Here is a 15082-nt window from a genome sequence, read left to right on the forward strand (position 1 = left end):
TTTTATAACTTGGATAATTGCACTACATATATAACCTGTTGTTAGTCTTGCATGGTTTTGTTAGGTGCTACAATCTTAGGCATTTTGTGCCATTCATTAACATATGTGTTTTTATAACTTGGATAATTGCAATACATATATAACCTGTTATAGTCGTGCATTGTTTTATTGGGTTCTAGAGGCTTAGGCATTTTGTGCTATACATTAACATATGTGTTTTTATAACTTGGATAATTGCACTACATATATAACCTGTTGTTAGTCTTGCATGGTTTTGTTAGGTGCTACAGTCTTAGGCATTTTGTGCCATACATTAACATATGTGTTTTTATAACTTGGATAACTGCACTACATATATAACCTGTTGTTAGTCTTGCATGGTTTTGTTATGTGCTACAATCTTAGGCATTTTGTGCCATACATTAACATATGTGTTTTTATAACTTGGATAATTGCACTACATATATAACCTGTTGTTAGTCTTGCATGGTTTTGTTAGGTGCTACAATCTTAGGCATTTTGTGCCATTCATTAACATATGTGTTTTTATAACTTGGATAATTGCACTACATATATAACCTGTTGTTAGTCTTGCATGGTTTTGTTAGGTGCTACAATCTTAGGCATTTTGTGCCATACATTAACATATGTGTATTTATAACTTGGATAATTGCACTACATATAACCTGTTGTTAGTCTTGCATGGTTTTGTTAGGTGCTACAATCTTAAGCATTTTGTGCCATACATTAACATATGTGTTTTATAACTTGGATAATTGCACTACATATATAACCTGTTGTTAGTCTTGCATGGTTTTGTTAGGTGCTACAATCTTAGGCATTTTGTGCCATACATTAACATAAATTATGTGTTTTTATAACTTGGATAATTGCACTACATATATAACCTGTTGTTAGTCTTGCATGGTTTTGTTAGGTGCTACAATCTTAGGCATTTTGTGCCATACATTAACATATGTGTTTTTATAACTTGGATAATTGCACTACATATATAACCTGTTGTTAGTCTTGCATGGTTTTGTTAGGTGCTACAATCTTAGGCATTTTGTGCTATACATTAACATATGTGTTTTTATAACTTGGATAATTGCACTACATATATAACCTGTTGTTAGTCTTGCCTTATTGTGTTAGGTGCTAGAGGCTTAGGCATTGTGTGCTATACATTAACATATAAAATGTATATTTTAATATTTGTTTTACAGGGGTCATAATGGAGCCATTTGTTGTCTTGCCACTAAAGGTCATAAGTTATACAGTAGTGGAGCTGATAAGGTCATTAAGGTTTGGGACATGGAAACACTGAGCAAGGGATGGATGCATATGTTCAAAGGCCACACAGAAACCGTAAGTGTTTGCAGACCATATGTGGCAAAGGCAAGGCAAACCAGTCATTCCTTGCAAAAAATCAAGTTTCAATTTTTAATTAATGGTTAACAAGTGAAATGAAATTTATGGAAAAAGAATCATTTAAATCTGAAATTTTGTAACATGAAGTTGCAGGAGTTTAAACATCTGTTTAAAGAACAGTATTTGAGAAATCAGGCTTCAAAGTTTATGATTTCAGCCATTTCTTAGGTCATCACCAAATCCTCACAAATGTAGTTTTAATATCGAAAATGGGGGAAAATGATAACATAGCATGATGTATAGATATATAGAGTTTAGTACTGAAAAATAGATTTCAACAAGTGTGATATATTCCAGCATGTTTCAGCCATTAGACAAGACTTTTTATACCTTGTTTAGCGAATCCCCCCAAACGCAAATATTGTTGATTTGGAATAAAAATAAAATTTTATTTTTGGCCAATTAGCACACCTGCCACCATGAAAAAATAGAAATTTAAAAAAAAAGAAAGTTTTTCTTTATTTTTATTACATCCTCTGCTGCTTGAAATCTCCAAAGATAAGATATTGTTATATAGTATTAAGATAACTTACGAATATAGGCCAAATCAATGAACTTTTACCTCACTACCCCATTACCTCACTAATTCAGTGGGCACCTGTTGAATGTCTCCTTAATTATTATATATGAAGTCTTTGACAGGACAACAGCCAATTCATGACAAAAATCCCAAGTGGTCAACTCCTTACATTTGATTTATAAAATAAGCTCGACAGAGAGACAGATCATTACTAAATATAAGTTAAGTTCTACCCCCCAAAGTTGTTATATTATTTGACCAATAGAAACTCCCCAAAATGATGTAATAGTCAAATGATTAGGATAAGGTGATATCTTTCAACCAATCAGAGAAAGTCTACCACACCCCAAGCTTGTATGAAAAGTAAAGTATTAGTTATCTAGAGAAGACTTCATTTAAAGTAAATCATCTCGCACTACAATATTACATACCGTAGTGAAGATCCAGTCTTTGCATCCGGAACGTACATTGGAATCGGGCACACCAACTTGAGCATTTCATGGCAAACTGCCATATATAACATTACAATATGTATATTTCTTCCTAATTATATATATTTGAAGCATTTAACCATCCCATTTTTCATTCACCAATAAAAATTTTATTTATATTTTCTTCTCCATCTGGATGTTTTTGGCAAAACGATTTACTAAATAAGAAAACTTATATTTTTATTTTTATTCCGTCCTCCTCCGATAATCTTTAAAAAAATATGTACACGAAACAAGGAATAAAAAAGTCTCGACTTATCTCTGAAACAGGATTTGCCAGAAGTGACTGGTTTGGCTTGTCTTTGCCATATATCATGGTCTGCTAAAAAGGGGAATGTAACAGTTTTTTTCCTGTATGTGCTAAACATATCAAGTGCATCACAGTAGCACATGACTCTGACACATTGACAACTCAGGTCATGTGAACAAATGTCTATTGTGTGCAGCATACTCTATTTTTTAAATTTCCCATAGTGTTGCTAGCTAGTTTCCAGAAACCTGATTATAATCTTGGGTGGAGAGACAACATTGATAAAGAGACAATTGCCTAAAGACACAATTATTTTTATATTATTTTTATTTTATTTATTTCCAGGCAAGACAATACAGTACAATACATAAGAGAAACAAATGACAAAAACAAAAAGCCTGAGGATTACCTAAAAGCGAACTTCATATATGTACAATATAAAAAATTAATAAAAATATTACAAAGAGAATTACAATTCCATTAAGGTAAAAATATAATTTAATTAATTTAATATGATTTAATTTTTAAAAAAAATGTGAACAAAGCTGGTATGAAAATCACTTCCATACAGTACAATCATTTAGAAATACTCTATACTTTTGTTTACATAGTTTAATAGTATTGTAGGCCCTCTTGCTTAAGAAATTATTTGCATATAATGATCATGTTGCTTGTAGGTACGGGCTTTGATTGACGGAGGCAAATACTTGTACAGTGCTGGAGCAGACCGCTCCATTCGTTCATGGAGGTACGATGAATCAAACACTTCAGAGTACAAATGTTACAAGGTAGGTTACTATATACAGTTTATATATTTTATAAATGGTTTTTCATTTTATTAGAACCAAAAAGGTTTTAATAAAATAAAAACCATTTATAACACAGAATCAGATGAAATTCTTCCATGTATAGGTGACCTACACAGAGCAAAACCTTCCGTTTGTCACAATTTCTAATTGCCAGCAAGCACCTAAAATGTTTGAGAATCAGAATTTTTAACATTTTCATGTTTTTGCTTTTTATAAAAAAAAGATATTGAAGGACATTCCAGCAAAATATTAATCACTAAATCTAACTGAAAAGTATGTTAAAATTATTTTTAAAATACAAATCTTAATAATAAACTATTGATTTTAGCATCTTTGGAAGCTGTTTTCTCAAAACCTACATGGCTGATATCCAATGAATATTCATAACTCAATTTCCATCAAATAAACAATGTTTTAAAGAAGACTTCATACAGAATCTAAAAACACCAAAACTCTATTTTGAATTTTTTCTACAAATGGCTGGTTTTGCCAGAGCTGGTCACATATGTTTTGTTGCTGTTTTTTCCAAGGCTACACGAGGCTTAAACTTGCTATTTAAGTTATTTGCTGGTCACATGGATCCATAAATGGGAAATGACACAAAGTGCTTTGAGAAGTGCTGCATTACTAAAAAAACAAATTAAAAGCTCTGACTCTTATATTTCCAATGTTCTTAAGAAATTTTAATGGCTCTGCTTCTAGAAAGTATAAAAGCGATAATTCTAGTTAAAATTTATAAAACGATCATTATGTTTTTTATTTTATTTTTTTTATTTTATAGTTTAATTGTTATTATTGCTATTATTAGATGTATAATAATTGTAATTGTTAATAATTTTATGAATAATAAAAGAAACTTGCATATTATTTAATATTTTGTGTTTTACTTTTTTCATAGAATGCTCATGATGAGACAATATTAGCTTTGGTAAGAGCAGGAAAGTTTATCTTCTCTTCATCACAATCTGAAATCAAGGTTAGTACCAGTACAGATTGCTATAAGCAGGCTTTAGACGGTCTTAACGCTTAACCGGCTTTAATCGTGACATCACTACTGGTCTATGATTATAGACCATTGCTGTACCGCGGTTTAACTAGTAAGCCGTCTTAAATTTTAAAGCCTACTCGGAGGAGGCTTAAAACAGTCTTAAATAATTTTCATCATGGCGTTACAGGTACTATAGACCTAGGCCTGGATCATCAAAGACTATGAATCGAAAGACGAATATTCTGAAAGCTTCTCAGCATCTGTAAAAACTGGTCTACGTTTATTTATGTTCATTTTGATAAATGTGCATGTTTTGAGCAAGCGTAACAGTGCCCTCAATTACCAGGAACTGCTTATTTGCATTTCAGTACTCAAAGCGGTCTAAGCGAAGACCGTTTTATATCAATAGTCTTAGCAAAGTGACTTTAGTAAGACCGTCTAAGTGATAAAGCCGGCTTTATTTGAGGAGTTAAGACTACCAGTTAAGACTGTTTTGTAGCAATCCGCCCCAGTACATGAATTGAGAAAACTTAAAAATAAATCCATATTACCAGTAAAATGAATGACTAAATAGCTCGATTGACAGTCCTACCCTATTGTGCTTAACACAACCTTTAAGCTTGATTTCCACAATCGCTACACACTATCAGCATCAGATAGCTTTCGGTGATGCTATCTGATGGTCGCATCGGGGAGCCGCGACAGTGTAGCGATTTTAAGGAAACCAAGCTTTAATGACTTCAATTATTCTGAATATTTAATTTCATATTCCCTAGAACTGAAATTATATATAGATTTTGACCTTGCATCTTGTACTTTTTAGAGGAAGTTGATAAATAAAAGTATCATTGTAAAATTAAATTAATAAATAACATGTAAATGCATATTATTGCACACAGAATATTCCACAATAAGCAAAATATATATGAATATTAAATGTGCATATGCACTTTTCATTTCATTTTTAAATCTAGGTTTGGGATTGTGAGACATTGGATCTGATTAAAACAATAAGTGGGCTGAGAAGAGCATGGGCATTGACCCTTGACCCTAAGAAGGTAGGGAAAATAATTGATTTGTAATCAAATCTTACTATGTAGATTTTTGAATATTATGTTAACTGATGAAATATAAATTACTAGTAAATGTTTGGTTTTACAGGAAAGTCTGTACAGTGGGGCTGAGAATTGTATCAGTATATGGGATGCTACTGGTCAATTCAACCTCAAGTCAAAGGTTGAGCATGAGTACGGATTGGTGTACTGTCTCAAAGTCACTGACAAGTACCTGATAATGGGTGAGGTCTTCGTACACTTTATTAATAAATATTTTCATTTTAGATAATCTCCTTAATAAGTGGAGCACATAACTAAGATGCTTGGTGTACACCCATTCCCGAGAGCCTAGGTTTAATTTGTTAAGTAGCAATTTTAACGAAAAAAAAAACTTCACTCTGTCTAAAGTCGGACACTCAATGCCCCAAAAAGTATAAATAGAACAAGAGAGCGTACTCCCGTTTGTAAAAACGTTGCCTACATAGGATGCCCGCTGACGGTTGTATGTACACCTAAAGGAACTCTTCATGCGCGTACGCCTGCTACAAAATTGGTAAGTAGAAAAAAGTATGGTATCATGTGAAAACTAATAAACAGATGCGCTGGGTGTACATACAAACGACAGCAAGCGTTCTACATTGGCTGCGTAGGGCGTATCATTTGTTCAACGCTCTTAATGAGCGTAATTGGCTCCCTTATTCTATTTATACTCTTTTAATGCACCTACGGTAATCGGCCGAAACGCTTCAGTTGAGAAAACAGAATGACAAGCCATGCACAATACATCCTGTGATAGCTAAGCTTCTAACTTCCATTCCATACATTTCTGTTTAGTCTATAACATAAATTTTACAATTCATTTTAATAGGAACTCACAACAGGAACATTCAGATATTTGACATCAAAACTTACGAGCATGTGCGAGCTCTTCGTGGCCATATTGGAATGATTACCGCCCTCGCTCTGTCACCAAGGAATCGCTTTCTCCTGTCCAGCTCCTATGATGGGACTGTTAAGGTAATACCAACACACCATTGTTTAGACTTCTGACAATCCTTTGTTTCAATAAAATAATCCCATTGAAATACTGACACCGCATTTCCTATATTTAATTAAAAATATAACACATTTTAAGTATTCCCATTGTATTAGGATTATTGAAATATGGTGATGTCATTTGTTTACTTCCGCCCTTCTTTTTTTTGTTTTATACATATACTAGTTATATGCTAATTAAATACAAGCACATCATGTTTTCTTCTTTTATTAAAAGCAAACTTGCCGTGGGTCAAGTATACAATGACATAATGATTCTAAATATAGCTCTTAGTTTTGAGAATGCCAAGATTTTTATTATAATGTTGTTAGTTTACTCGTGATGCTAAGAGATTTTGATTTTAATGTTATCCCATTATTGATTTCAAAATAGATTTGGAATTTGGAGAATTTTTAAAAATAAATATAATTCTTAGTCTTCAGAATGCTGAGATTTTTATTTTAATTTGTTAGTGACTCATGATGCTAAATATACCTCTTAGTCTTGAAAATGCTGAGATTTTTATTTTAAGGTTATCCCATCATTTGATTTTAAAACAGATTTGGAATTTGGAGAATTTTTTGAAATTGCAAAGTCTGAGTCGGCATGAGGGTAGTATTAACGCATTGACGCTGCATAATGGCCTTCTCTTTACTGGCTCTGAGGACAAAGAGATTAAGGTATGTGTAAATTTTAATGCATTCTTTTATGCATTATGCCTCTGAGCACCTGACTATACAGTCACTAACATTCACCAGCATAATGCATGCTTTGTGGTTAATGCAGTGTAAAAAAAAAACCATTGAGAGCTTGTGGGGAGTTACTGTAATTCATTCATCCATTCACTTTTATTTCAAACATTGTCCATATAAAATACAAAAATAAATGCAAGTACATGAAGTACAGAGTATAGCAATATAGCTTTAAAAAAACATTGTAAAGTGGAAATTAACTGCTGTCTGTGTACCATATAGAACGATAAGGTGTGCAATAAGTAAAAAATTGCAGGAACAATTTTTCAGTCATCATTTTTTTTTCCTTTTCCATATTAGATTTTCAAGTTCTTCAAGATGTTAACACACAGCAGTTATGGCATTCAAATTGAGCCAGGGAAAGATACATAGAAACAGAAATAAGTCAAGGTAAAGAAAGGAAGAAAAAATAAAGACAATAAATGAAGAGATAGAACTTAAAAATGAAAAATAAGAAGATTATGTATCTTCAGCTGTATTTTACCATAAATTTAAACTACAACTATGAGTTAAGTTCAATATTATGTTACACATAATAGTAATGTCTTTTGATTTTAAATGCAAGTCTATGTTATGCAGCTTATCATTAACAACAAAGAAAATATGTTGCTTGCAGAATTTTAGGTAGGTGTTTTAATAAATTATTTAAGATATAGAATATAGAAATGTTATGCAATATGCAGTAAAGGTACTTATTTTACTTAGAGAAATATTGTTGATGTCAGGTAAATTTAATTACATATGCTCCTTCCATGTACAGATGGTTTAAATCTGTATTTTTTTAAAAATAAGTGTGCACTTAAGTATAAAACATTTTAAAGGATCTAGTAATGCTTGTGTCCTTGGGCAAGACACTTTATGTTTGCATTTCTTCACCCAGGAGCATAAATGGGTACCTGGTGATTTGGAATGATTTGGGTTTGACATTAGTAGTGCTGATTACACACATAACTAGGAATACTCCCCGGAGGCTGCACATTGCATGAATGATGCATCAAATGACAGGGAGAAAGTGTTTGGCAGCTGAAAAGAACGATACTATAAGCATACTCAGAAACATAACATTTTAAAATATTATAATATACTTAATCCAAAAATTATTTTGTTAGTACCGGTAAACATATGCATAAGTATGGAATGACTTGAAGGCTGCAGATTTTTAGAATTACTTCCTCCATCCAAGTATTACTTGGATTAAATTCATTTTTGTTTTAAAAAAACCAAATAACAATCATCAATCTTTTATCACAAAGCTGGTCTTGAATTGGAGGGCAAACACTGTATTCAATTCAGTTTGTAAACTGCTAAGGCCAGGAAAAAATTGTTTCTTTGCCCTACTCCGCCCTCCCCTCACTCACTCAAAAAATATAGGGGTAAAATAAACAAAAAAAAACCTTAACAAATTTTTTTTTATAGCTTTTATCTTTACAAATAAAGAATAACGTGAGTGAATTGATCTTTATTTTTTGCTAGATGGTCAACAAAGTTGTCTAAAATTCGTCGCTCACATCACGAACACAATCAAAGTAGATTGTGCTAGTTCGTGAAATTAAGAAAGCGTGTCAAAATATGCGCTGTTGTTGTTAAGGACTTTTTGTGTGGTAAAGAATACAAAATTGCTTGACAACCAATACGCGGTCGTTTTGACGCGCTACTGTGATTTCATGAATTAACACAATCTACTTTGATTGTGTTAGTTCGTGATGTCAGCGACGAATTGTTGTCTGATTTAAAGCTTTGTCTGCACTATCAAATTTCATCAAAAAAAGCGTCACATAAAATTTAATGGAACAGAGAGTTAAACATGTTCAACTTTTTTTATACAATTTGATATGTGATATGACGTCATTGTACCCATATATGGACACATGGTATGGCCCATATATGGGCACACCACATTTTTTTGTCACATAAAGTTTTATAGTGTAGATAAAGCTTTAAATATTGCTATTCTATGCCTAAATTCATTGCAAAATGTCAACTGTGGGTAATTTTGTAAAAATTTAAAATTAAAAAAAACTTTTTCCACCTGCACCTATTTATTTATTTTTTTGGCCGAATGAAACTATCTAGTTGTTAAGTTTGAATATGCAAATGAGATTTTAACACATGTAAATATTGTATAAGACAGTGCAAATCACTTAAGTGCCAGTTAAGGTGGGACTTTTATACCTTGTCTTGCAAACCCACCGCCCGCCAATATTGATTATTTCAAATTTAAAAAAAATTATTTTTGGCCGGTTATCACACTCGCTGCCACAAAAAAAAGTTTTTCTTTATATTTATTATGCCCACCGCTGCCTTAAAATCCCCTGCCAGTAAGCTGAATTTTATTTTTATTTTCCCTCCATATCGAAGTTTTTGGCAAAATCATTTGCTAAATAAGAAAACTAAATTATATTTTATATTTTTTTCTGCCCTCCTCTGACGATCTGTAAAAAAATAAGTTCGCGAAACAAGGTATAATGAAGTCTCGCCTAATGAATGGAAAATATAGCAATAAAGAGTTGTCTAAGACAGCCTTGATGTTTAATTAGTATTTCTTTATATTTTAATATAAGTATTTAACACTTCATTATCTTGATATTAAAGAAGTTTTAACAAATAGGCTGAATCATGTTGGCATATAGGTACTGTAGGCCTGAGGGCCCATAGCAGTTTAGATAGTACATAAGGGCCGTCCTGTGTCTCCAAACAGTCGCCCCTTTCTCAGTGGCCCCTCTACCACGCTCATGGCACACCTTGATGATTTAGTCAGCATATGCTGACGTTTCAAATTTCCTCTAAAGTACTGGCATTAGCTGAACTTTTTATTTTTTTTTTTCAATTTTGGGCGCATAAATAGCGTATTCATAACGAGTGGGATGTATACATGACGTACTAGTAACTTAACTAATCCCTATATATGGTAGCTGTAAGTTAGAAATATGTTCAGTAAGTTCTGTGGTCATCCGGAACACATCAGATACGTATACATACGTCAATATGCGTTGCAAATAAGTTTGATATAAGTTACATAGAGGTTCAAAGCATGTTACTCATAGGTTAGAAATAAGTTTTGGGTACGCTAGACAATATCTCGACGTATTTCGACTTTCGAGTAACTTACAAATATAACGTGTGTCAACTATCGCATAACTTAGTCACAACTTATGGCCTGCGTATGAGCTATATGCTGGTATACGTTGAAAAATTGCATATGCTGGCTTAATCGTCAAGGTGTGGCAGGGCCATCAGCAGTCCTATTCAATGGCCCCTCTTCCCAAATCAGTGGTAATTTTTCCCTTTCAGTCGGTGGCATATCTAGAGGGACGTAGGGCACAATCCCCAGAAAAAGTTAGCACCCCAGGCTTCCCATTGGGAATTTACTGGGCCAACAAAAAATATTAGGACATTCCTTCATATTAGATCATTCCCTCATATCAGATCATTCCAAAGCTAGTACCTCTTCACTTTTCCATTCCATCACCCTTAAATGAGCCATCTGTGTTGATACCCCTAGATATGCGACATTTTTCAGTGAACCCTCTGCCCCATTGAACAGTCCTGCCCCACTCAGGTGGTGCTGTCCAACTCAGTGCTCCCCCTGACCCACTCAATGTTCCCTCTCCTCCACTGGTATTTTAACTACCTACGTACCCTCTTCAGGCCAAGTGGCCCTTAAGGGATTTTAACAGTATTATTTTACTTGCGTGCTTTGATTTTGGTATTTGTGTAATAGGATTAACTTGCCAATTTTTGTACTGCTGTTTTGTATTCATTTTACATGTCGGTTCCTACCAATTAAGTCATGTATTGTAGGTACTAACTAGTTTTATTTCTGAAGCAGCAAATAATCTGGGATGGTCTAATGTTTTTATGGTGTAAATGAGTACCTGGTGGGGTAAATGACTTGGAATGAAACTGGTAGTCCAGAATTACACGCATGGCTAGAAATGGGGGGGGGGGGGTTGCATGTTGTGTTTAATTGATTCTGTACCCAAAGAGCTTATAGCAGTTCTTCATTAATAGAATATGTGCACTATTTATATTCTTTAAAAAAAAATTATATTAAGTTTTGTATTCATTTATATTGAACACACATTTAGTTTTTACAACCACAGATTGATTAAAATCTTTCAAAACAATTGAAAATTGTTATACTTCTATTGTGAATGTCGTTATTTGTGCATTATTATAGGGCCCCGGTATTCAACCTCCCGCCCACCAAAGACTTTGATTTGGCCCACTCAGCAGTGCTCAAAATAAATAATTTTTCTGTCCAATTTTCAGTACTGTACTTACAGAAAAAGTTTTTCTGTTATTAGAAATATGACCACCTACTCTGAGTATAGTTCATGGGGAGGGGACTCAGATGGTGGATAACAGATGAAGTGGGGAGCGCTGATGTGATGTCTAACCATTGGCAGTGTCAGCGGCGGATCCGGGGAATGAGCAGGCTCGTGGGCATGTCTGAAAGCACCATTTCTGGGCATGTAGAGGTGTCTATTTTAGAAATTAATTTGCTCACCTCAACCCTAACCATGATGGGACTGAGGTATCCTTGTGTGGGGGGGGGGGGGTGGATTCCAACTCTTTGTTGGAGAAATTATGGCACTGACATTGTTTTAAACTACTTGGTACATGAATGGAATTGTTGTGCTCTTTAAATTCCAGTCGTAGGTTAGGAGTTGATGTTGAAAAACCAAGGCTATTAATAGGTCTATTAGGAAGACTTTTAGGCCTATACTTTGCCTCCCGCCACTCCTAAATTTTTCAAAATTATAATTATACAGGTATTCATATTTTAGTCCGAGAGTGCCATTTCCGGCCATCTAGACGTGCTATAATCATAGATTTTCTTATCTCCTCCCCAACAATGGTGGGGCTGATGTGGTATTTTTACCCATATGGGCCTTCTCTATTTCGAATCCCTAGATCCACCACTGCTATAAAAGAGAACGGGTGGGGCAAACACTGAAAAAAATGGAAGTTCACAACTTATGTTGGCCTTATATAATAATGCTTGTGGTAAACCAGTACGTAGTTCTGAAAAAAAACTGATGTTGTTGGTTGAGTATATCTCGACGTTTCGATTGAGTTGCTTCAATCGTCTTCAGGTGAAAAATATGTTGGTCTTCAAAAATTGGAACTGGCCACCAGCCTAAAAATGTTGAATCACCAGGTTATAGGGCTATTTACAGTTTGTTGTCTGTATGCATGCTAAGTGAAGGGCAACCAAGACACTGATTGGTCAGAATAAAACATATTCATTCAAAACAAAAATATTCCAGAATCTTGAATAACTTATATATTTACCAATTTATTTACAATTCAAAGAGAAAAATAATTCCGTTATTAAATAAATGACAGAAAATAGAATAAACTGTGGCTCTTATATTAATTGATGGAGAGCACTGATTTATGTCCAGTATGCTGTTGTTATTTTTCTTATGTAATTTGCACAGATGCCAATGTTACCAAGTACATTAACCAATGAGACTGGAAATATTTACAAGTGTGATGAAGTGCGAGGCTATGGTTCAACAATTTCGACTTTATCATTAACGCACGGTTTGTTTGGGTTATTCTGTATTAGCCAATCAGCAAGCCAGGTCTGGAAAAAAAAAACAGTGCAAAGCAAATCACTATAATAATTATTATTAAGGTTTCAGCATACTGCATTTTGATACAATTTTTTGTGGCAATTTTATTCCCTAATATCAAATGTTCTGTGACTGTTTAATATGTGCATAATAAAGTCAAATCCCATCCATTATGAAAAATACAATCAAAATTAGTAAATTTCAAATATCACTACAGTAGTGTATAATAAAATACTTACAATTGGATCGCCAGGTTTTTGTTTACACAGATTAGTTAAGCCACGAAGCAATGTTGGATTGACCAATTTTGCTAGGTAATCCTTTGCCGCTTGGCCTGATGGGATAGGTTCTACGATGCCTGTAAATAGAAAACAAATGAAAGAGATTGTTCTGGTGTACTTTTCAATACTCAAGATTCTTTCATCTAATATTATATGGACTTCCCAACCTTCAAATTATACTATTATGTAGCAGTATCATTCATTAAGTTTTTACTTGTTTCAAAGTATGGTAAAAAATACATACTTTCTGGGAACATGAATCTGATTTCCCTTTCAGCTCCATACTGGTCGCTACCGTGGACTGCATTCCTTTGATCATCTGTACCATACAAAGCTCTGATACTAAAAGAGGGAAATACAACATCCACTGTGATCATACAATGGCATTTCCATCTTATTCGTTTATAGAAATAATAAATATATGAATACGTAAAAGCAATTGAAAAAAAGTATTGTAAATTGGTTTATTACTTGCAAGAAGATCAGGCTGACCCATATTTTCAAATGCACATTACAGATGCTCTACAAATATATAATATAGGTCTAGTTCCTGTCTACAGTCCCACATTTAGGAGTAGGCTCATTCACCTGTCAGGATGTGTTTCCCTGGCTCTGAAACAGTTGGTTGGTCCGATCAATTCTCTCCAATAGTTTACAGCATTTTCTTTGGCCAACACCATTGCAATGATTGGCCCGCTGCTCATGTATGCCACAAGGCTTGGGAAGAACATCTTTCCATAATGCTCAGCATAGAAATCACTGGTTTGTTCAGGTGTCAAATGGGCTCTCCTTTTCTGTTTAAAAATTTATTGTATTGATATTGTTATTTATAATATATATACATGGCACATAGCTTACTTACAGGCCCTACCTAAGCGAAGCTACCCTAGGCCAGTTTTTGTATGAGGTTAACTTATTCATTCACTTTAAATTACTCCACCTCCCCCACCCCCCATATAACTTGCTGCCTGCCTTTCTTAAAAATCACCTGTGAGACAGGACAGGTTTTCCAAATTTTCATTGTTTTATTTAAAAAACCTTGTAATCTAGGCCTAGGACTATATTTAAATTCTGTACAGTTTGTACCTTGTGGAAGAACACCGTCTTTTGATTTTGGTGAAAGAGTTTTAAATGCATTTTATTTTTCAATGTATATTTTTCGTGAATAATAATAAAGCTTTTGATTGATTGATAGGCCTAGGCTAGGCCTATAATGGAGCCTAGGTCTACACTCACTAACTAACCGAAAGTGGCGCTAATGCACTTTCGCACCTAACTTTTAATTATTAACTTTTTTACCTGAATTTTCTTCTCACAGTCACAACACATAATTATAAAACATTTTTACATGATTCAACCACTCATAAAGTACATTTTTTCAACAAAAAGATAACTTTATAAATATAGGTTGATACAGGGTTTCCGCGCTTGCTAGCACAACAAGCTGTACTTTTTTGCAATCAAGTAAGAAATTGCCAGAATGTCCGAGTTAATTCTTAAATTTTGAAAACATTAAAGGCCAGTCTTATAATTTTAATTGGAATTTTCCTATGAAACACCCGACAACAAAATATGGCGTCATGCAGTTACCATCTTTTTGAACTTTCTTGTCGTAATCGAGGTTAATAGAACCGACGTTTATCATTTACTTTACTAGTTGTTTTTCTGGATTTAGGCCTAGGCCCCTAGGCCCTATTTTTCGATCTGTGTACGCATTTGGATCATTACTAATTTTTCTAAGTAATTATTGTACGTGTGAATTTCATGTGAACACACATATAGTCGAACAACAGCACCATACAATATAAAGAATGACATACAATACGGCAAATAGATAAGTTTTCATAAATGTTAATCAGAAAACTCCACACTGCAAACTCACAC

At 33.7% G+C, this 15082-nt stretch overlaps 2 protein-coding genes across 7 annotated transcripts in view; one reads left to right on the forward strand and one right to left on the reverse strand.

The window, feature by feature from the left end:
- The window catches only part of LOC117111241 (E3 ubiquitin-protein ligase TRAF7-like), an 18984-nt gene extending 9436 nt beyond the window's left edge, over positions 1-9548 (forward strand). For 4 of the 5 annotated variants that reach the window (XM_033254147.1, XM_033254145.1, XM_033254144.1 and 1 more), the window contains exons 9-15: positions 3370-3480; positions 4400-4477; positions 5464-5547; positions 5651-5786; positions 6413-6561; positions 7141-7260; positions 7633-9548. In XM_033254147.1, the coding sequence (XP_033110038.1) occupies positions 3370-3480; positions 4400-4477; positions 5464-5547; positions 5651-5786; positions 6413-6561; positions 7141-7260; positions 7633-7704 (750 nt within the window). In that variant the 3' untranslated portion in view covers positions 7705-9548. Of the gene's footprint in view, positions 1-3369; positions 3481-4399; positions 4478-5463; positions 5548-5650; positions 5787-6412; positions 6562-6973; positions 7013-7140; positions 7261-7632 lie in introns of those variants that run through there. The other variant, XM_033254148.1, reaches the window with a different exon arrangement.
- Positions 9549-12614: 3066 nt separating this feature from the next.
- Positions 12615-15082, reverse strand: part of LOC117111242 (nucleoside diphosphate kinase homolog 5-like) — a 4556-nt gene continuing 2088 nt past the window's right edge. For both annotated transcript variants that reach the window (XM_033254150.1, XM_033254149.1), the window contains exons 2-5: positions 13787-13992; positions 13443-13540; positions 13157-13275; positions 12615-12928 (exon numbers count right to left, since the gene is read on the reverse strand). In XM_033254150.1, coding sequence (XP_033110041.1) covers positions 12848-12928; positions 13157-13275; positions 13443-13540; positions 13787-13992 — 504 coding nt within the window. In that variant the 3' untranslated portion in view covers positions 12615-12847. The remainder of the gene's footprint in view (positions 12929-13156; positions 13276-13442; positions 13541-13786; positions 13993-15082) is intronic.

The sequence above is a fragment of the Anneissia japonica genome, unplaced genomic scaffold (genome assembly GCF_011630105.1).
Source record: "Anneissia japonica isolate Jap-2015-1 unplaced genomic scaffold, ASM1163010v1 scaffold288008_len1385354_cov213, whole genome shotgun sequence".
In the NCBI taxonomy this organism is placed as follows: Eukaryota; Metazoa; Echinodermata; class Crinoidea; order Comatulida; family Comatulidae; genus Anneissia; species Anneissia japonica.